General features: G+C 48.7%; 1 protein-coding gene across 3 annotated transcripts; it reads right to left on the reverse strand.

Annotated features, from left to right (window-relative positions):
- Nucleotides 1–1,691: 1,691 nt before the first annotated feature.
- Nucleotides 1,692–20,585, reverse strand: Spp2 (secreted phosphoprotein 2). Of its 3 annotated transcripts, none has more exons than XM_070020891.1 (8): nucleotides 20,391–20,585; nucleotides 20,166–20,290; nucleotides 15,940–16,062; nucleotides 14,900–15,007; nucleotides 12,932–12,983; nucleotides 11,852–11,902; nucleotides 9,690–9,785; nucleotides 1,692–1,797 (listed from the first exon to the last, which is right to left on the reverse strand). In XM_070020891.1, the coding sequence occupies exons 1-7, from the start codon at nucleotides 20,455–20,457 to the stop codon at nucleotides 9,700–9,702; spliced, it is 612 nt and encodes a 203-aa protein (XP_069876992.1). In that variant the 5' UTR covers nucleotides 20,458–20,585; the 3' UTR covers nucleotides 1,692–1,797; nucleotides 9,690–9,699. The 3 variants fall into 3 exon arrangements, with proteins under 3 accessions (XP_069876992.1, XP_069876905.1, XP_069877082.1); XM_070020804.1 differs by having other exon boundaries at nucleotides 1,692–1,800; XM_070020981.1 differs by lacking the exon at nucleotides 14,900–15,007 and having other exon boundaries at nucleotides 1,692–1,800.
- Between the last annotated feature and the right edge of the window lie 2,127 nt (nucleotides 20,586–22,712).

Consider the following 22,712-nt stretch of genomic DNA (forward strand, 5'->3'; position numbering starts at 1 on the left):
GGGTCACTCAAGCTATGTGGATGTGTTTTTGCTGACAACAGCTAAGGAACCTACTTTCTCCACCAACTGTGTTTGTACCCTGGCAGGTTGGCAGGTGCCTACAGAGAACCAGTTTTGCATCGATCAGGGCTGGGCTGCTGAGCATCAATCTGTGCTCAGTGGTCGCATTAGTTTACACCATCCCAACACATATGTTTACAGAACAAGTCAAACAATCCTGCCACCACACAGTCTGTGGCATTCTTATGGGCCAATGTCCACTGCTGAGGAAGGATCAGATAACTCATGCCTTGAATGTCATTGTTCCTATTGGTACAATTATTTGAGAAAGACGTAATTTCAATGATTGCAAAGTATAGAATGTTTAACTAATATGTAACTTAATTTATATGTAATTATTATCATATCATGACCACAAAAAATACTCACCTGCCTTCCATAGATATTAAAGATAAGATTATTTGATTAGAGCAGGATGTTGGAGGTTGATACAGCATGGGGAGTTATCACATAGAGACTGCAAAGGTAGCAGTAGATTAATAACATTGATTCCAAAACCCAGCAAAAGCACACAGATAAATCACACAAAAATAAATTTCACTTGTAAATGTGGATATAAGCATTCTAGATGAAACAGAAGCATGTTTAAATAGCTGTAAACCAGGACTGGAGGTGTGGATCAAGTGGCAGGGAACCAGTCTTGAGCAGGAAAAGCTAAGCAAGAGCATGAGGCCCTGAGTTCAATACCCTGTACCACCACCAATTTTTTTTTTAAATATGAATCATGACCAAGTGTGGTTCTTCCAAAAATGCAAAGATGGTTCAATACCAATGTGATCATCTGTTAGTAGGATTTATTCACCATACTTTGTTATCTTGATACATTTGACAAAGCTTAATAAATGGGTATGATATAAACTTTTTTTTTTTTGGGTCCAGTCGTGGGGTCTGAACTCTGGGCCTGGGCACTGTCCCTCAGCTCTTCAGCTCAAGGCTAGTGCTCTACCACTTGAGCCACAGCGCCACTTCCGGCTTTTTTCTTTTTGCTTATGTGGTGCTGAGGAATCGAACCCAGGGCCTTGAGCATGCAAGGCAAGCGCTCTACCACTGAGCCACCTTCCCAGCCCCTGATATAAACTTTTTATAATAGAATAGATGAAATCTTATGCTTACAAAGACAGATGCTCCTTACAGAAAACCAGAAGTCAGCATTGTACTGAATACTATGATACTACAATGTTTCCTAGTATGTGGTTAAAAGTATGGAACAAGACAAAGATGCTTACCATTTTCCTGCTACTTATGCCTGATGGGAATATGTTCATCAAAGAAAAAAGGAGAAAGAGAGAATTGATAGTTTGAAAAATGGAAAAGAGTAAAAATATTGGAGATAAGAGTCTCATAGACTTCCCTGCCTGGGCTGGCTTTGAAATGCAATCCTCAGATCTCAGCCTCCTGAGTAGCTAGGATTACAGGTATAAGCCACCAGAGCCTGGTTGGTTTCTCTTTTTAATAACAAGGATTTTGTAACCATTGTCAATTAACCTAAAACTCTCTCAACACAGTCACTTTAACTTAACTCCCCAAATCCTTAGCTAATACCTAGTCTTTTCATGCCATTAGTCTGTCACCTAAAAAATCAGATAGGTAAGTTTATTCTCTATAAAATTGGTCAATGAAAGAGTCTTGGAGAAAAGGAAGAGTTTTATTATAGGCTGGGGATGATCAAGAGAAAAAATTACACACTCCATAAAGCATCTTTCTCCATTGGACCTTCTCTTCCCTCCATGCCATTTGCTGCTAAAAGAGAGAAGGAAAGACAGATTATAATATGATACATACATCCACATTCCTGCCCAGGGCCCAAGATCCCTGGACAATGTTCAAAAACAGACCCAAGATGGCACCAGAGACCCTGGCAACTACTCAAGCACCTAGCTCCTGGAATAAGAAAATGAGAGACGCCTACAGGAAGAAGCAATGATAGAGTCAGGGGAACACAGAGACAAGCACTAGAAGGGAAAGTCAACACTCAATAAGGAAACCACCAGAGTCCCAAGGAGAAGCTCTGGCCAGGCGCTGGGACTCAGGCTGGCTGAAGGAAGTGCTTGTGGTATGCAGGTAGAAGGAAGAAGGAAGCAACCAAGCCAGTAGGCTGGCTGTTGTTGTGGTCATCCAAGAGTGTGGGGCTGGGAATGTTCAATTGCTCACTAATCAATCTGTTCAAAAAAATCAGAGTATATGAAGCATTTTGCTGGGGATTACAAAGATCAAAAAGATATAATCTTGACAGGAAGAAAGAAGAAAGGAAGAAATAAAGAAGAAAAGAAAGAAGGTAGGAAAGAAAGAAGGAAGGAAGGAAGGAAGGAAGGAAGGAAGGAAGGAAGGAAGGAAGGAAGGAAGGAAGGAATGGAGAGAAAGAGAGAAAAGGGAAAGGGAGACAGAAGGAGAGGAAGAGGAAATGGGAGGAGAGAGGGGGAGGGGGAGAGGAAAGGAGAAGGGAAGAGAGGAAAGGAGAGGAGGAGAGGAGAGGAGAGGAGAGGAGAATCACCCACAAACTCATGGAGAAGGCAGACATAGCTGGAGTACAGCATAGCAAATATGGTACCAGATATTCCAGTGTCAGGAAGTCCTGGGGAAATTTACTCCTGGCGAGGAGGGTGAGCAGCACTTGTATGTGTATGTGTGTGGTGGGGGGGGGGGGAACCATGGATATGGAGCTCCAACAGTGAAGCCTGGTGGTAAAGGTGGGATCCACTCTTCCCTGGGGAGGACAGTCCACCAGGGAAGGCTATCACCTGAGTCAGGAGGCAAGAAGAAGCAGGCCCTGAAGCTGGGGTGCGGGCAGGAAGCACACCCCGGGGGTGGCAACCGATTGCTCATGGACCAAATTATCTGGGAGTGGAGACTCCACCTTCCAGGAGCAGGATCCTGGAGCTAGCCAGGTTTTGTGTTGGCAGCTCTAGGAATGGTGCTTTGGAGGGAAGCAAGATGAAACGGGGAAGAAGGTATAGAACACACCAAGGTAGAGACAACGAGGCCAGGGCTGGGCAGACAGCGTGGAAGGAGGGCAGAGCCATGGCCCATTTCAGAGGAAAGGCGCTGCACAGCCCGATGCTGTGTGGGGGAGGGGAGGAGGGCTGAGACACATCTGTCTCACGCCTGGCAACCAGAAAAACGAGTAGACTGTAGGAGGCGAGCCTCCAAGGGAAGAATTCCATTTGGAGTTTGGAGTGGCATGTTCCGATGCAGGTGTCAGTCATGTTGTTTGACTCAAGCCTGTTCACGTCAGCAGACAGAAGAATCCACCCAGACAAGAGTTCTCAAAGGCCTGGGGGTGCCGGGGTCACTGGGAGCGGAGGGCGGGGATTGAGCTGATGGGAACCAGGGTTCAGACTGCAGAGCGAAGAGCAGTAGGAAGAGGGTTGGGAAGAACAGGAAGACAGCTTGGCCAGAGAGGAGAGCCAGTGAAGGAAGACAAAATCTGAATGGCAAGGAGAGCTCAGGAAAGGGTTAATTACCAGCATGCAACATGGCCACGAGGTTCAGCATGGAAAGGGGTGGATGGCAGCGGTGGGCAGGCAGCAAGGGTGGTTACCAAGCAGTCAGGGATCAGTGCACAGGGAGAGGATGGATGAGGAGTCAGGAACAAGAGACATGAACAAGCGAGGGATACACTAGGTACAAGCGCTCATTGCTCATGGGCTCTGTACTTGGGAATGCGCCTGCTCACAGATACTTATCCATATCTCCAAATCACTGCCCATGCTTATTCTAGAATATGCACAGACTGAGGGGGAACCTCAGCTGTCCTGTGCACACACCCCACACAGAAAACACACCAGGCAACATTCTGAATCCTTGTTTCACTTCCCATGCTACAAACAATCATCCTTACCCAGGTCTATATAGTGCCGTGCTTTTTGCATTTTTGTGCCTTTTGCCCATGGTTTCGTTGTTGTCTAAAATGACTCTCGAATACAACACTGTCGCGTGTTTCTAAGTGTAAGAGGGCTGGTGCAGGTGGAGAAAACGCCCGTGTTAGATAACCTTCGTGGCGGCATGAGTTAAACTGTTGGCCTGTGTTCAGCAGCAATGAATGAACAAATGTGTTTGTTAAGCCTCTCATAAAGAGACGCGCAGAAAAGGAGGCCGTTGCAGGAACTGTTGTGACCAGAAGCTCAAAGGCACCGCACTTACCTTCCCCGTAGGAACAATGGGTTCAGTATTTACCGAGCCTGTGTCTGGAACATTTATAGACCATAATTAATGCAAATCATGAGAAGCAACTGTACTTGGTGAGCTAATCGACATGAGTGCGGAATGACTGGGTGTCAGAGCGCAGCATGCATCAACAGCAGCCCGTGGTCAGGTTTCTGCGGCAGAGCTTTGGTCTTTCAGATCTTCTTGGGAGGTTTGGCTCCCTTGAATGGGTGGGTGGTCAGGGGAGAGTACAACATGAAGTTTTCACTCATGAGCTCATCCCGGACACTAAAATTACTGAGGGAACCCACAGAGGTGGCCCAGGTGTCGGGGACCAGCCCTCCCAGGGGGCTGAGGCTGCATTTCCTCCTCCTCTCTGTCTCTAGTTGGCAAGCATAGAGCTCGCTCTACCCCACCTACAAATGTTTCCTACATAAATCATCCTTGAGTGCTTGGCCCTCTTGTGCTATTTTGTAAACATGGTAATGTGAGGATGGAGGAAAAGGTAAAGAGGGGCTTTGGCAGAAGGCATGGGAGCTAACGCTTAATCCCAACATTCCTGATGAGCAGGGACCTCAAAGAACCTCCCCAGCTCATCTGTGAAACAGAGGTAAAAGAGAGCCTGCGTGCGGATTGCCCCATGACTGGCATGAGACAATGCGTGTGAAAGGCATACACAGGGCCCAGGCACACTGGAGGGTTATGAGAGCCAACATCTGATGAGCACTCATTAAATCAGTCGAGAAATCACAGGACTGACTTTCCACCCAAGGCCTCAATCAGAATCTCTCCCTTTGCTGCATTTGGACAGAGTGTAAGAATCCCGCAGGAACTGGGGGCTGGGAATGATAGCTCAGAGCTGGAACCGCAGCTGTACCGCAGGCAGGCAGTAGGTAGGAGGATTTTAGGGTCCAAGGCTAGTCCAAGACAGAAATGTAAACCTTTATCTGAAAAATAACTAAGTAAAAAAGGGGATGGGGATGTGGCTCAAGTGGTAAAGTACCTACCTCACAAGTGTGTAGGACCCTAGAAAGAGGAGGAAGGAGGGTAAAGGAGGAGAAGAAAGAGAAGGGGGAAAGGAGGAGGTCGCAGGAAGGAGGAGGAGAATTCCACCCGACTCAACATTGTAGCATTAGGAGGAAACATTGTAATGTTTCAGGTAATGAAGGTCTCCTGGCCATATAAAACTGATCTTCTAATGTTTCAGCCACAAACATCAAGAAAATGTAGGACCAGGGTCTGGGAAGGTGGCTCAGTGGTACATCAAGAAAATGTAGGACTAGGGGCTGGGAAGGTGGCTCAGTGGTACATCAAGAAAATGTAGGACTAGGGGCTGGGAAGGTGGCTCAGTGGTAGAGCGCTTGCCTTGCATGCCTGAGACCCTGGGTTTGATTCCTCAGCACCACATAAGCAAAAAGAAAAAAGCCAGAAGTGGCGCTGTGGCTCAAGTGGTAGAGTGCTAGCCTTGAGCTGAAGAGCTCAGGGACAGCGCCCAGCCCCAGTGTTCAGGCCCCATGACTGGACCCCCCCCAAAGGATATGTAGGACTGTCAAACAGTTGGATCCCAATTTTTATATTTCCTATTTTAGAGGTAAGTGATAAAAAGATTTTTATTAAATATATGACATTTCACTATCCCCTCATATGTTAAACCACTTTCTAGCAACAGAGAATAATGCCTGTTACATTAGAGCAAGTCTTACTCAAACCCTACAGATGTGGCCAATGCCCCCTCTGGAATTCCATGACAAATGAAGCCCAGTAACAGCCCTCAAAGAGCCTCCCCTCAAGAAAAATGTTACTCACAATTTGAGAATAGTAATCTGGCTTTTGGTCAGGCACTGATTCTCTCCTTCATATACTGAATGAGTACATTAGGCTGTCCTTAATGATATGAAATTTATAAGAATGCTGTTGTCCATCGTTTAATAGAGACATATTAATAAAATACTCATTATTAAACTAAAATGATAATATGGTAAGGCAAATACAAGGAGCTCATGGCCTAGCGGAAACCAAAATAAGCAAAACATAATAAGCAGCCCCGAGAGGCCACAGGGCTAGATTGCTGTTGTAGGAGACCGAGCAAGCTCAGAACAAGGCCTGCCGAGTCCAGTCCCCACCGGACCTGCCTCCTCACCCAGCCCTCTGGTGCTGGTCCTGCCAGCCTCAGTCCACTGCTTCCGGGAACTGGAAGCCCAGGGTGCTATAGGCCAGAGACATAACTAGGAGGACCGTCAAAGCCAACACTAGACCGGCACTGCGGGGCCAGTCTTCAGTCTGTGCTGCTTTTAAAGGCACCTATTTTAGGTAATCGGTTTCTTTGTAGAAATCACGTGATGGCGAGAATGACGGAAAGGGTAACATTCGATGCACTGTACTCATAAACTGATATGTGGGAAATGAAACCGCTTTGTACAGCTAGCTAAAGATAGTTTTTAAAATTATAAAATTAAAAAGCTTAAAAAATCAACACTGATCAAGACAGACTGCATTCATAAACTGCTTTGTTAAACGGCAGCTCCTTTGTACTTCCACTTCAAGATAATTATTAAACAGTCATGTGATGCGTTTATATAGCCATGCATGTAGATAAGCACGCTCAAGGTAATTATTCATTATACAAAACACAGTCAATGCATTAAGAATTCTGCCCTTCCTGGTGGTTTGAAGATTCCTCAAAAAACTAAAGATAGAGCTACCCTATGGTCCAGCCAGACCACCCTTGGGCATCTACCCAGAATATTATTACAAGTCAGAATCTGTTTAAAAAGAAAAAACACTTGCACATCAATGTTCATTCCTGCACTATTCATGATTGCCAAGTTATGGAAACAGACCAGAGTCCTACAGAGGATGAATGGATCAAGAAAAATATGGTACATATACACAGTGGAATTTTACTCATCTATCAAAACGAATAATAATTATGTCATATGCAGGGAAATGGGTGGAATCTAAAACAAATCATGCTTTAGTAAACTAGGCCAGGCTCAGAGAGACAAGCATGTGTTTTTCTCTCCTATGTGGAAGTTAAATCTAAAATACAGTCATACATGATAATATATACAGAGTTCTATACATACGAACACAAATTGGCTAAAGGATGTTATACTTAGGGGAGGAGTCCAGAGGTGTGACTTCTGAATAACCAAGGAACGGTTTATCTAAACGAATACCAGGAAGCTGAAATATGTTGAGGGGAACAAGGGGGAAGGAATGGAGGGAGGGAGGGGGAGAAAAGGCAGTCATTATATTCAAGGTATATTATGTACAACCTAAACTACAGAGCGTGAGGGCAGGGCTGGGAGGGGAAAGATGAAGAACAAAGAAAGGATTAGCATTGATCAACGGTCATGGTTCACATACCCTGACCTCTGGAGTAGAAAGCCTCTTGGTACAACTTCTTAATAAAAATAAACAAATATGTAAAAAGAAGAGACTTCTACCACCCCTCTAGCTTTCTCCCCAGATGCTGCTAGATGGCAAAAAGAGAGAGAGATTAGTTTACATGTATATAAAAGGAATATGATGAGTGTCTCTTCATAATGAGTAGTTTCTTGGTCCCAGGATGAAGCTGAGTTTTTTTATATATATTATATATTTTATTTTTAGAGTGCACCATAGATTAAAAAGAAAAAAATCTACCATTTGCATCTTTCATGCAAGACAGCCGCACGGGTGAGGTTTTCTTCTATTTCAGTAAAATGACAGTTGACTTCTTCCAAATTCTAAGTGGCTAAAAATTAATTATGTGATGCTCGGCTTTCTTTTTTGGGGTAAAAGCCTCTCAAGAGCCCAAAGTGAAAGATGGCATCATCTCCTCCAAAGATATTTATCACAGGCAGATGGACGGCGTGGCCTGGGGCACGCGTGGAACTCTGGGCGGGGCACAGGCCGTGGGAGCACCCTGAGCCTGCCGTGGGGAATGTGGAAGAGTCTGCGGGGCACAGAGGCACACCCCTGCTCACACTGGGCTGATGGCTCCAGGAGGCCCCAGAGGGACACCAGCGTGTCTGCGATGGCCAGGGGAAGTGATGGTAGAGCTGGGCTCTGAGTGAGGAGGAGGCAGAACTGGGAAGGATGAACTGGCAGAGGTCGTGGGCACCGGGCTGACGGTCAGTCATGCTGACCTCGGGAGGCCAGGGAGCCCTGGGAAGATGGGATCAGAGACCTGGGCAGTGCTGGATCAGCAAGACAAGCGAGATCCTCGCTGGAATGTTTCACATGTCCCCGCTTTATGCCGACAGGATGTCACACTAAATATACTGTCAAGCGTGTGCACGCTCAAGCTCCCTCAGTCCCTCGTGAGTGTGTGCGTGTGTGTGTGTGAGCGCGGCTGTGAACTGAGTCGACCTAAGGCCTTGCACCCTAAGATTCCTGTCAACTGTGTCATCATCATGTTCCTGTGCTGCTTGATTGTCCTCAAGAATGCTCCAGTGCCTAGGAAATGGGGGTTTCTGTACTGGGTGGGACTTCATGGCCCTGCGTGTGAGTGATCGCCAGGGCTCAGCTCCCAGCTCCCCAGCTCTGTGGGGAAACAGGAAAGCCATTCTTGTGTGGCCCAGTGCCTGAAGCCAGAGCAGAGTGAAGCCAGCGCAGAGGCTTAGGTGAGGAAGGTTCCCCTGTGTTCTAAGGTATACTGAGAACAGCACGCAACACAGACAGTAGACTCAGGATCCGAGACGAGCATGCCATGCATGATCCAACAGTGATGTATGGAAATGGTGGGAGATGCCAGGGAAAAAAGCAGACTTACACAAACCAGCTCAGCTGCCTGTGGGTACCAGGGGAAGAGGAAGACTGAAGGAAAGTCAGGGAGACCCCCCCCAAGATTTTGTAGGTTGAGAAAGTTCAGTGGATGGAAGTGTCACAAATGAAGCAAAAAGGGAACTTGGCAGGAAGCTAGCTGGACATCAGGGGCCTGTGGATGCAGCTGTCCCACTGCCGGGAAGCCGACGTGGGGACCTTGGGAGAGAGCTGGAGGTGTCTGACGACCACACATCAGTGAGGGTGACCACCAAGAGAGAGATGACACAGAAATGTAGAGAACGGGGAAGCACGGGGCTCAGGAGGCGACGGTACCGATGGCCACCAGTACTTGAATGAAAACGGCAGAAGCAGCAGCCAGATGGGAGGACACAGAACAGTCCCAGAGCTGGGCCTGGAAGGAAGAATGGAGCAAGGGCAGGTGCTGGGGTGAATGAGGCTGGGTCCTAGGAAGGGGTTGGTCTGTTTGTCATTGGCTGTTTTGCTCCTGGGGTGGAGAAACCCAACCATATCAGCGGCAGCAATAGAGGTGTGGGGGGAAAGACCTGGGAGTTCTTGAGACTGAAGGTACAACTGGGGTCCGGGAACCGAGGGAGACAGGTGGGAATAGAAAGATAGTGGGTCTTTGGTTGCATCTTACAGTGTCTTCAAGATTCCAGTTGCATGGACTACCTTCTACCCCCAGGTTCACATAGTCTGTGCATTTATTCCCTTACCTCCAGGCCGTCACTCAAAGCCAGCGTTCATTCTTGCTCTGTGCCTGCGGTTCAGGTCCCTTCGATTTCCAGGAAGAGAACCCCTTCTCATGATCTCTAAAGGTGGCAGAGGGGGCAGAGGCTCTGTCAGTCACACAATGATTTGAGACAACGTGGGCCGAGTATAAATAAGTTGAGTGAGAAGGGCTGCGGCCAGCACAATCTAGAGAAGGCCCGTGTCACCGGCCTCCGCCTTCTCACACACTTCCTGTCCTCAGCGGAGCCGCCACCCACCACAGAGCCCGCAGCGGATTGCTCCCCACCCGCGTCACCCCCGCGCCTCGTCCCAGCCACGCTGCCGTCCCTCGAGGGCAGGGACTGTCACATTTCTCTTTCAGTTCAGGGGATCTGCCCCATGCTTGTCACACACATTTGTTGAAGTAAATTAAATTGTCACATTCAAAGCCTTCCCCAAGGCAGCTGCACTCAAGATGCTCTCAAGACCCCAAAGGTGGTTAGAAAGCGGCTTAGAAATCTTTTCCGAGCCATATCAAAGGGTTGGCCGTGCTCATTTCTCTCTGTGCAGTATTTTTCATCTCAGGTGAAATCTGTCCAGTGCAAAGGCCTCCAAGGTGGCCCCCTGGTGTCACAGTCCTCGGTTGTCCCCTCCTACATGACCAGGCGGTCTGTGTGAGCTGTGAGATAATTTGTCACCTTCAGGATCCAATTAATGTTAAGTTCTGAAAGGCTGTGACTTCACACTTGGGCAATGTCCCCTCTGTCTCTGTCTCTGTCTCTCTTGGCTTCTCCATGTATCTCTCCCTGTCTCCATTGTCACTGGGGAACCCAGTTGTGACTTTTTAAGGAGATTCACACAACCTTATCAAAATGCCCCCATGACAAAACCCTGACCCCTCAGCCCAACCGTCCATGAGGAAACTTCTCCATATGAAGACCATGCTTTCTGGGACCCCAGCCAGCTCCCACGGACAACAGCTCCTCTGCAGCCAGAACCATCCCATTAAGTTGTTCTTGGGCCCTTGACCCCCAGCAGCAGTGAGATAATATGTGCTTGCTGTTTTCAGTCTCTGTGTTTGGGGATTTGTTGACATACAACAATAGATAGCTGCTTCACCATTGTGGTTATTCATCTTATTAATGGCATTTAATTCCAAACAACTGTTGGCTATTTTCAGACTCCAATCCAAGGGTCACTACGTCCTACCACAGCAGACATACAAAAGAATAGGCCGTAGATTCTGAAAACAATCCCCAAAGAAATGAGCAAAGAATGGTGTCACCGTGATCAACTGTATAGTCCCCTAAAGTGACAATCTAGAAGAATGAACTTGGGTCCTTTTAACAATTCAGTTTCAGGTATATCTCTAGGACTTCAAATAAATTAGGCCCAAGGGAGAAAACCAGACTCTGGGCTCCCTGAGGTGTTCACATCTGGGTGATTCATGGGAATCGGGAGCTCAGAGCCCAGAGTGAATGCTACAATGCTCTGGGGAGCTGCCTAGAAAATGCACATCTGTAGATGTGACAGATCTGTTTAAGGTCCTGCCTTGGCCACTGTCAGCCTGCAGCAAAGTCCCCTCCCAGTAACGAGGCCTTGAGCAAAGTGCAGAGGCTCACCAGGCCTGCAGAGCGGGTGAGAACAGAGCGCTGGCCCCGGCTCTGGGAAGGCTGTGGGGCCTTCGAGCTAAGCGTTACACCGGGCAAGCACCTGACACACGCCCCAGAGCGCCCTGACCTGCTCTTCATCCCTTTGCATAGATAAGCAAAGGACACACCTGGTTTATGGAGCCGGGGTGCAGACGGGATGAGGGGAAGGGTCTTAGCCAGGCAGGGTCTGAAGGGCTAGCTTCACCACTTACCTAGCAGTGAGGGCCAGTCTGGCCGCAAGGCTCAATGTGGGTCACTCGGGAGATGCTCAGAGTGGGGCCTGGGGACAAGGTCAATGCTGACCTCCTGTGCTGGACTTGGTATTTGGGTTGCTGGTACCTTCTGAGGGAATGGGGGTCTAAGAGTCAGTCACCTTTTCAACCATTTGCAAGGCAAGTTCACACCTTGCCGTGCTTTTTTCCTCTCACTAGAACTATCTCATCCTTCAGGGCTTGACCATTGTGCAGTGGCTGATAGGCCTGATGGTCACCTAGGGATGAAAACAGACCACTCACCAAGAGACCGGTGGTAGGACTGCTCACTTCGGGGCTCGTCAGGAATGCGATCTGTAACACAGTAACAGCCTTCAGAGTAAAACCCCCTCTTTACTTCCAGAATGTTCTGTGATTGTGTCATCAGTGCCACAAATATGCTTCTTAAGCAAAGAAACAGCAGGAGACCAGGAAATAGGTTTTGCTATCATCAGCACTAATAGGAAAAGTCACCACAAACATGTGAAAAAAATAGCTCCTAAGACAAAGAAAGTTAACCCCGTCCCATTTCAAATCAGAGATCATATAAAGAGGTGGAAAAGTAGATTTTTGGTGGTGGTGGTGGTGGTGGTGGTGGTGGTGGTGGTGGTCATGGGGGCTGAACTCTGGGCCTGGGCACTGTCCCTCAGCTCTTCAGCTCAAGGCTAGCGCTCTACCACTTGAGCCACAGCACCATTTCCAGGTTTTTCTGTTTATGTGGTGCTGAGGAATCAAACCCAGGGCCTCATGCAAGCGAGGCAAGCACTCTACCACTGAGCCACCTTCCCAGCCCAAAGTAGATGTCTTAATCCCACAACACAGATACCTAGAGAGGCGTTTGGCTCTCCCTGCGTGGCTGGGCCCTGCAGAGTTCAGCCCAACCACACAGATAAGGTGGTGCCCTGAGTCTCCCAGCTATGCATTGCCGGAGCCTGTGACTTAGAGAACCACCAGGAGCACACACACTTGCCCAAGGCCTGGCCTACTCATCATCAAACTGAATCATGAGCCTGAAAGCTCTGTGGACATGAATACATGAATAGTTGCAGCATTAATACGTAGTGATAAGAAAGGGACAAAAGCAAAACAAAATGGTTACTCTGTGTCATTTGGCTGTAATAATGGAAAGGCTATATTTAGGTATTTCTAAGTTTGAATGACTCCTTAACAGGCCTGGGAGCAGGGCTCAGTGGTAGAGTGCTGTGTCTAGAAAGCACAAGGCCCTGAGTTCAAATCCCAGAACTGCTAAATAAATAAACAAGTGAATAGACAAATCACTACCAAATAAATATATGATGTTATTCAAGACAAAGAAAAGAAAATAGAGAAGAAATTTCGACTTACCCAGGAGATAATTCCTCCATCTGTAGGATCTGGCCATATCCCCAAAAATCATCTAAAGAAATATAGAGAGCAGCACTCAGGAGACATGGAAGACAAGAAGGAGAACCTGATAACGCCATCTGGAGGACTCTGATAACACTGTGATTTAGTGAAGTTAGGATTATGTGTTATAGTAAATAACTATGTATGGTATCCAACATGTGTGTGTAAGACTGTCAGGGTGGCACAGACCTGTAATGCCAGCATTCTCAAAACTGTGAAAGGAGGATTGTGGGCTTGAGGCAGCTTGGGTTATACAGAAAGACTGTCGCAAAACAAAAATGAAAGAAAGAAGAGAGGGAGGGAAGGAGAGAAGGAGGAAGGGACAGATTGAAGGGAGGGAGGAAAGGAAAGAACAAGGGAGGAGGGAGGAAGGAAAGAGTGGAGAGGGAGGGAGGGAGGAAGGAAGAATGAAAGGAAGGAGGGAGGGAGGGAGGAAGGCAGGAAGGCAGGAAGGCAGGAAGGCAGGAAGGAAGGCAAGAAGGAAGGAAGGCAGGAAGGAAGGAAGGAAGGAAGGCAGGAAGGCAGGAAGGCAGGAAGGAAGGAAGGAAGGAAGGAAGGAAGGAAGGAAGGAAGGAAGGAAGGAAGGAAGGCAGGCAGGCAGGAAAGAAGGAAGGACACAGAAGCTAAAGCTTTCAGTGACTCAGAATATATTTCCAAATGTTGTAGACCAGAAGCAGAAACAGTTTATAAACTTGCACGTGAACTAAGTTTAGATGAATTTTAGGGGCTTCTCTCTAGGAAATTTCCATTAGCTTCTCTAATACAAAGAGGTCCATATAGTATCCAGAAAACCATGCAACTCCTCATAGTAGTCAAAAACTTGTCCTAGACCAATAAAAACATACTTTCAGGAGATAAACAGTCTAGCAAGAAAAGGGGTGAGATAATTCTGTAATACGATTTCAAGCCAGAAATTTATATGATTAATTCAGTGTGCCAAGGCAAATCATTGCCAGTGCAAGCAGAGAGAAAAAGGATTTGGCCATTAACTGAGCATCTATTACATTCCAGACACAGGAGCGGCGGTGTGTGTCCATCAATACGCTCAGTGTTCCCAGTGACCAAGAGGCGACTTTTTTATTACCTCTAATAGATGGAGAAGCTTCAGATCTTGATGTGAAGAACAAGTACTTCAACTTAGGCTGCAGAGCTAATGAATAATTTTGAACAAATAGTTTTGAACAAGAAAACATTCCCCTTCTCTCCACTAAACAGCATATTTAGATTTAAAACTCTGTGGATTTGCTAATTGTTGCTTTAAAATCATGTCCCAAGTTGCAGGGAAGGAAGAAGGAGAAATCAGAAAAGAAAGAAGACAAGAGGTGGCTCATGCCTGTCATCCTAGCTATTCAGGAGGCTGAGATCTGAGGATCGCGGTTCAAAGCCAGCTGAGGCAGGAAAGCCTATGAGACTCTTATCTCCAATAAACCACCAGAACACTGGAAGTGGCGCTGTGGCTCAAGTGGTAGAGCGCTAGCCTTGAGCTGAAGAGCTGACGGACAGCACCCAGGCCCAGAGTTCAAGCCCCATGACCAGAAAAGAAGAAGAAAAAGTAAAAGGAGGTGAAGGAGGAGGAGGAGCAGGAGCAGGAGCAGGAGCAGCAAGAAGAGAAGGAGAAGGAGAAGAAGAAGAAGAAAAGAATGAGGAGGAGGAGGAGGAAAAGGAGGAGGAGGAAGAGAGTGTTAGGAGGAGGGGAGGGAGGAGAAGGAGTGGGGAAGGGGATGGGGAAGAGACTGAATAGAATAGACCAACCGGCTGGGAAAGGAGGAGATGGGAGAAATGACGTCATGGGTCTCCCTGTGAGAATCCAGCTGTGAATGCAGCAGTGCTGAGCCCGTCCCCAGGTGATGCTGTGACTGCCCCGTCACATCCCTGGGCTTTGAGCCTTAGAAAGGCTGCAGTAAGGGGCCGAGCCCCGGGTCCTACCTCCTCGCTGCTGTTGGACTCGGATGTGGAGGCCCAGCGGCAGTGAGCCCACGCGTCCCGCACCTGCTGTGCAGACAGCTGCACGGTGCTCCTGCACCAGGCTGTTGGCTAGAAAGGACGACACAATGGGTTGAGTCTGCACTTACAGGAGCGTTTGTAGCCTCTGCAGCTAATTGGGCAGGACCCCTGACAAAGTGATGCGGAAAGGAAACACAAGCTCACAACGACATCTCGACGCTCCCCAAACAACTTTTCCTCAGGAACTAAGCAGAACCATGAGGCATGTGCATATCTCTTAGGAGCCCCGCGAGCTTCCCCGAAGTGGTGCCAAGCCCGTGGGACCTGGGCCTGGGATTTTAAAAGCCAATGTCGGTGACGCTTCGGTCCTTGGTAGGACAGATCCATGGTGAAAAGTTCCATGAAACAAATGACAAGATGATCCTCTCAAGGGAAAGGAGACCTTCAGAAGTTGAACATCTGAATGCCAAGATGGTGGAAGGCAAAGTCAGCTTGGTGGGGTTGCCCGATGGGAAGGGATTCCTGCCCACAGGGCCACCAAATGACACACCCTGCTCTCATCCCATGCTGAGGAACCCGTGGAGGACCAACTACCGGAGAGACTCAGCGGCAAGATCACGTGACATGAGGGGACCACCGGTCACAGTCACATCCACTCATAACAAAAGCTGAAGTGTGTCTGGAATTTTCTTTGCTAGAGGTCTCTTTGTCTTCACTTTCCTCAATGCAAACTCAGCCCCATGTTAAAGATCAGGAAACACAGAGATGGGGGAATTTTCTAGATCATTTAGGACCACAGATTCCACAGCTCAAGAACCGAAGTCCTCAACTCCCATGGAGTCCCACCCCCACAAACCCTCCCCTCTCCCCCACCGCAGACCGAAGTGACCACACCGCATGTGGCTGAACCCCAACCCCCAACAGCCAGGCTTCTTAGAGCTCAGACCCACTCTTGGCCAGGGGAAAAGGTGGCCCTTCCTCAAGGAACTTTCTGGAGTGGGGAAGTCTTCCATCACCCTTACCAGGTAGTAGCCCCTCTGGAAGGCACAGGCAGAGGGGTCTTCTCCACTGTCTCTCAGGCACGTTGTTTCTCGAACACTGAACTCTAAATTCATAATCAAGCTGTCCTCATCCAGGATATTGACCTGCTCCAAAACAAAGCATCAGTCCACAACAGTATGTATATATGTATGATCTGAAGTCCATAGGCTAGACAGGATTCTCTCTGCCCAGGGAAAAACCATCTATGGAATCACCCACTGGGAATGCTGGCGCTTACCTAGGCCATCATCTGGTAGTGTGTGCTCATTCTAAAGACCAGGGAGAAAACATGATTTACTAAATTTGTTCATTATTGACAAAACTGAAATCGAGGAAGCCAAGTATGAAGGTACACACCTGCAATCCTGTACTTGGGGGTGGGAAAGGGGCTGGGGAGGGAGGGAAATGATGAGTTCAAGGCCAGCCTGGGCTATATAACAACATCCTGCTTCAAAACAAGAAAGGAAGGGGGAAGGAAGATAGGAAAATAAGAGGGAGGGAGGGAGGGAGGGAGGGAGGGAGGGAGGGAGGGAGGGAGGGAGGGAGGGAGGGAGGGAGGCAGAAAGGCAGGAAGGCAGGAAGGAGGGAAGGAGGGAAGGAGGGAGGGAGGGAGGGAGGGAGGAAGGAAGGCAGGAAGGAAAGAAGGAAGGAAGGCAGGAAGGAAGGAAGGCAGGAAGGAAGGAAGGAAGGAAGGAAGGAAGGAAGGAAGGAGGGAAGGAGGGAAGGAGGGAAGGAGGGAAGGAAGGAAGAAGGAAGGAAAGGGATAAATAGGAGGAGGGAGGAAGAAGGAAAGAAGAAAGGGAGGAAGAAGAGGAAAGAGGATGGGAAGGCGGAGGCAGGTGCAAGAGTGTATAAGTAAAGCCAGGATGGCTCCTAAATTCTTTGAGAACTCATCCTCAGTATCCATGGGTTTCACACTTGTGAATTTGCTCACTCCCTAAACTCTATTTGTAACTCCAAAATTAACAACCAAGGCACATGTTTTAGGATTGGAACTCAGAGCCTCTGGCGTGGTCAGTTTGCATGCTCAGCTAGCACTCTATCACTTGAGCCACAGCACCACTTCCAACTTTTTCTGTTTATGTGGTGTTGAGGAATCGAATCCAGGGCCTCATGCATGCAAGGCAAGAACTTAACCACTGAGCCACTTTTCCAGCCCCCCACCCAGTATTTTTAAGAGCAAGAGACTGGTATGTCTTAGGGAGGAAACACCGGTGTGCGTAGGCATGGTTTAGGGAGGCATTCCAGGGCCCAGGGCAGTGGGCTCTTGTTAATGAACATGAACTATACATGACATCAGGAGCCCATACAGACGAGGTTATGTACTGATGGGCTCCCAAAAGGGTTGCAAGGCAAGGCTCATAGAAACCTAATCTACATTTCCACTAGAAGCCATGTTCCAGTATTGGCAAACTCAGTACTGATGGAGATTTTATACAACGGCACTACCACGAGTAGCAGGAATCAACTGTATGAATTTCTAAGTACCGTTTTCCTACACAAACCCTCCATCATTTAATAATTCCTGAACGAAGTAATCAAGTGAAATGCACATGTGTTTTTCTTTGTTGTTGCTGTTGGTGGTGATGGTAATGGCACTTGTATTTGGGGCTTGGGCACTGTCTCTGAGCTCTTTTGCTCAAAGCTAGCATCTACCACTTTGAGCCACAGTGACACTTCTGGTTTTCTAGTGGTTAATTGGAGATAAAAGACTCACATGGGCTGGGAAGGTGGCTCAGTGGTAGAGCGCTTGCCTTGCAGGCATGAGGCCCTGCGTTCGATTCCTCAGCACCACATAAGCAGAAAAAAAAAGTCGGAAGTGGCGCTGTGGCAAGTGGTAGAGCACTAGCCTTGAGCTGAAGAGCTGAGGACAAAAAAAAAAAAGACTCACAGATTTCCCTGTGTAGGCTGGCTTTGAACTGTGATCCTCAGATCTCAGCCTCCTGAGTAGCTAGGATTACAGATGTGAACCACCAGCCCCAACTGTGCATGTGGTTTTATAGAGAACATCTAAGCCCTTGTGTGAGCAGATCAGACCTGTGGCTAAATTTACATGACCCAAGCGTGAGACCCCAGTGGAATGTTCCAGACTTCCTGACAAGTTGGGGAAGGCTGAAGACACAAAGGTGTTATGACTTATCAGGTGTGAGTTACTTTTTTACCTTATTATTCCTCCATTCCATCTTATTATTTAGCTTCTGATTTTGTTTATATTAAAGAGGCCATGTCTCCTGCTCGGTTCTCCTATGAATCACACCGTTCCCACTCTGCTCTTTCCTGGGGACTCTGCTTCCTGGGGTACCTCCATCCTATCTCCCTGTCTACGAAGATGGAGAGACCCTGGGGTTCCTGGAGGGTGTTTGGGAAGATATGAGAATGCAAAGCAACATGTGAAACACGCCCGAGAGGAAGAAATATCACAGGAAACCAAAGAAGTCTGGTGAATGCAGCTTGACCCCGGAATCTGAATAGAAGAGCCAGACTTGCATCTGGTGAATGCAGCTTGACCCCGAATCTGAATAGAAGAGCCAGACTTGCATCTGGTGAATGCAGCTTGACCCGGAATCTGAATAGAAGAGCCAGACTTGCATCTGGTGAATGCAGCTTGACCCGGAATCTGAATAGAAGAGCCAGACTTGCAGGCTGTAGAGAGCCTCCTCCAACCTGCAAGCCACACACCTCGCTTCCAAGTGTGCTGCCCTTTGGTTACAATTTCATAGGAAAGCTGACAGAACCAAACCTGATAAAGCTAACAAACCCAAACAAGCTGGACAACAGAAATCAGGGCAAGAGGCTACAAAAGAATGAGGATGTAAAGACCCGTGGGAAGTAAGGACAAAAAGGAGAAAACAAGGAAGGGCACTCTGCCTTTGGGGCCATGACCTATAGGAAACAGAAAGCCACCAATCAGAAAGCAATTCTTCAATCCCTCCACTCCTCCCTGTTTAGCTCGGGGCCAAGCTCTGTAACCAAAGACAGTACAAGATGGCCGGATGGCGGAAGCCCTGTCTTCCTGAAGCACGTCCGTGCTACATGCTCTCTTTCTCTGCCACAGTTCTCTTCTGAAAAATAAAGTCCCTATCATCTTTATATTTGAGTCTGGCTTGAATTCTCCCTTGCCAGATGCAAGCTGCCCTAAATTTCCTGTAACATCTTTGGTACATTGTCCGATAAATCAGGGTTTCCACATATATTCGGCGGGGGAGAGGGGGCAGATTTTTTTCTGACTTGGATCACTGAAAGGAAACACTATGTACCCTCCACAATGCTATATGGATTTGTTGATATGGAAATAATGTATTATAAGGAACAAATTGTTAAGTAGGGTTATAGAATGAATTTTAATTTGGGGGAAAAAAATAAAGATAACCAAGGCCTATGCGGAGCCCGGGGCTGGGCACCCATGCCTGCGTGCTCTACAGAGTAGCTGGAAGCAAGCTGAGCTGAGCTGAGCTGCAGAGGAGGCTGGAAGAGAGAGCAGGCAGGGAGCGGCTGCCAGGGCGCCTGGCCAGGCTCCATTCTGTCCCCCTGAGCCTGGCACCTTTTCAGAACCCCCCCCCCTTCACCTGAATTGGCTTGGAGGCCTTGCTGTTCCCTCCTCCCTGAGAGACCCATTAAGATGATAACTAGGCAGAGAAATTACCTGGGGCACAGCATGGAGAAAAAGAATGTCTCGGTGGCTCTCTTTGCCTGGAAAGGACATTTCTACATTTTCCCCCTCTCCTCTGATAGACTTAGTCATTGAAACGCAAGGACATGTCCCTTTCCCAGGTCCCCAGGCTATCAGGAGACAGAATAGCATCCATTTGACAAAGGAAGGAGGGTTTCTTTGGCTCCAAAGCCTATATTTAGGTCCTCTAAGTATTGGGAACAGAATTAGTGAATTTGAAAGGAGGCTCACTTCCGTGCAAGAACAGTTCTTAATGGAACACAGCTGGGCTGCAGTGGCACTGAGGGCTTTTAGGTCCAAAAGCAGAGCGCAGAGGAACAGAACAGGACAGGACAAGGTCAGAGGATGGAACAAGGTAGAAGAATCCAAAGGAGCTCTGAGAACGTCTAGATTACAGTCATGATCAGGTCTCTGCCCAAGTCTAAGGTGAGACAACTGGCTATTACGTTTTCCAACCAGAAATTTTTTTTTTAAAGTCTGTTTAACCCATGGACAAAGGAACGTGTGAGGAACAGGCAGAGCTTCCCACGAACTTACTCTTTTTAACGAATTTCGGAATGCCCGGAACAGGTAGGGACTCAGGGCCTGCGAGTTCACCTCTGCCACAGAGGCACGGAGGGCTTCCCGCAGCAAGGAGGGGTCGTAATCATACACCGGGAAACCTGCACGCAGAACGCGGCCGGGGTGACACAGGGCAAGGCAGGACAAGATGGACGGCTGCCCATCACTACAAGGAGGTAGCCCCGACACGGAGTGCCTTACCTGAGCAAAACCGGCTGTCCAGTACGACGGAAAACACCACCAGTATCTTCAGTGCCCACTTCTCCATCGTGGGAAGCAGGGCTTGAACTCGGGGCGGGGAGGTGGTCTATGTAGGGAACCTCAGGGCAACCAGAGCCTCCTGAGAGCCACGTCTCGCTGAGTGTGACCTCGCCGATTGGGACTCAAAGTCTGGAACTTAAACAGAACCATTGATCCTAGGGTTAATATTTACTGCCCATTTTTTTTCCTATGGAAAGTTTCCAGCTTGAGGCCACTTTTGAAGTTTAGACCTCACCAAGGGACTTTAGTCCCCACGACAGGAGACATGGAGAGTCACTCTCCAGGACTCTGTGTGGGCTGTTCATTGTCTCAGTTTTCTTTCGTGCATTGGGGGAAGGGATCAAATGGTATGTTCAGCACCATGGTGAGTTTTAAGTCATCACCTATTTAGTTCCCTCCCCTGGTCCTCAAGACCTTGCCCTTGTTGGTTACACACACCACCAGAGCTCTAGGCCGGGGCTGCAGCTTCCGCTGTCAGGCCTGGCCACCGCAACCTGCCAAACACAGAAGATCAGTGGTGGCAAGGAGGAGAGAAAAGAGAGTTCTTTTGTGGCCCAGGTGTGCCCACATACCTGGGTACAGCCTGTCTTCCCCACAGGCATGTGAGCTTTAGGTTTAAAGAGAGGAAGAATTGGGGTAGGAGCAAGACGTGTCAATGTTTCAGGCAAGCTGGGCACCGGTGGCTCCCGCCTGTCATCCTAGCTACGCAGGAGGCTGAGATCTGAGAATCGCAGTTCAAAGCCAGCCCAGACAGGGAAATCCGTGAGACTCTTTATCTCCAATTAACCACTAGAAAACTAGAAGTGGTGCTGTGGCTCCAGTGGTAGAGAACTAGCCTTGAGCAAAAACCTCAGGGACGGCGCCCAGGACCAGAGTTCAAGACTGACAAAAAAAAAAAAAGGTTTCAGGCAAAGTGTGGCCTGGATTGGCCAATGCTGCAGTTCAGCTCTACGCAGGGGATCAGAGACAGTGTGGTGTTTGTCATCCCTGGAGGGAGCACTCCGGCCTCTCATGCAAGTCCTCCTGCTCCCGCAGGCCGCCTGAGCATTGCCGGTAACTGTCCCCAGGCGAGGCCTCCCGTGTCCTACAAGGCTCTGCGCTGCTATGCCTTAAAGGTAGTGTTGCCCCTTGATCAATAAAGCTGCTATTGATCCTGGACCTCAAGATGACCCCGGGGAAAGACTCCCAATATAAGGGGCAGAGGCAAAGCCCTGCCTGGGTATGAAGAAAAGCCGGGCTTCTTAGGATGCCACGGGGTGGGGTCATGAGGATCCACGCGTAGACTCTCTGCCCTGTCCCAAAGCGCCTTTCCCTCCTCCTGACCGTCATTCACCAGCACATAGAATGCCAGGGTAACCTCAGTGTAAAAGGCCTACACTGAGTCTGGCCCACAGCCCAGCCGGCTCCCCGGCCTCCTCCCTCCTCTGGGCCACCCCTCCCTCACTCAAGTTCAGCCTCCAGGGATCTTGGAGCCCCTGTTACAGTCTGGGTCTTCAGTTCTTCCAAAGGCCCAGGTGGGGTAGGAAAGGCTTGGTTCTCGGCTGGGTGCTGTTGGAAGGTGGTCAGACCCAGGAAGGGGAGGTTCCATGGGGCCCTGAAGGAGACTCAAACATCCATCCCAGTCTCCTCTCTTTTCTTCCTTTCATGCCCCACCACAGGCCTAAAGCAACAAGGCCAATGAACTGACACCTCAAAGCTGAGAGTCCAAGTGAAGCTTTCCTGCTTCTCACCTGCTGGTAGCTGGTGTTGGAGGCCAGTGAGGAGACGCTGACTTACTCAGACACCCAGTGACCTCCATCCCCTGCCTGCCCATGTGCTAGGCCTCCGACAAAGCAAGAAGGACGCTTTCCTCACTCCCCCCAAGGTCAGCCCAAGGTCAGCTGTTTCCCCTCACCCAGGTGGCAGCTCAAGTGGTGTCCCGGAGAGATTCTCCGATCGACCTCCATCCTGAGCCTCTGCGGTCCTCCTCCCCAGCATGGACCACGCCTACGTGGTGATGATGCTTGCTGGTTGCATGAGCTTCCTCTGGTACACGTCAGGTTCCGTGTCTCCGAGCCAGGATCGTCTCATTTCTACCATCTAGAAGCCCCTGGAACACCACTGATGGAGGATATGTTGAATGAGTGATCCAATGGGCTTTGCTCCTAGTCTTCCCGTTTGAGAACGGCTGGAATAATTGGTATGATGCCAGCACCCAGGGGTATATGCTGTGTGGGGCTGACCACTAACATCTGGAATTCTGTTATGCTTTTAACCTGCTCT

The sequence above is a fragment of the Dipodomys merriami genome, unplaced genomic scaffold (genome assembly GCF_024711535.1).
Source record: "Dipodomys merriami isolate MVZ:Mamm:240054 unplaced genomic scaffold, mDipMer1.0.p SCAF_1, whole genome shotgun sequence".
In the NCBI taxonomy this organism is placed as follows: domain Eukaryota; kingdom Metazoa; phylum Chordata; class Mammalia; order Rodentia; family Heteromyidae; genus Dipodomys; species Dipodomys merriami.

Excerpts from the sequence above, each read along its gene's own strand:
- Spp2 (XM_070020891.1), bottom strand. The coding sequence starts at position 20,457 with ATGGAGAAGTGGGCACTGAAGATACTGGTGGTGTTTTCCGTCGTACTG. Across the intron at positions 16,063-20,165 it reads TCCGAAATTCGTTAAAAAGA|GTCAATATCCTGGATGAGGA; the intron begins GTAAGTTCGTGG and ends GTTTTGGAGCAG. Across the intron at positions 11,903-12,931 it reads ATGGAGGAATTATCTCCTGG|ATCGCATTCCTGACGAGCCC; the intron begins GTAAGTCGAAAT and ends ACTGTGTTACAG.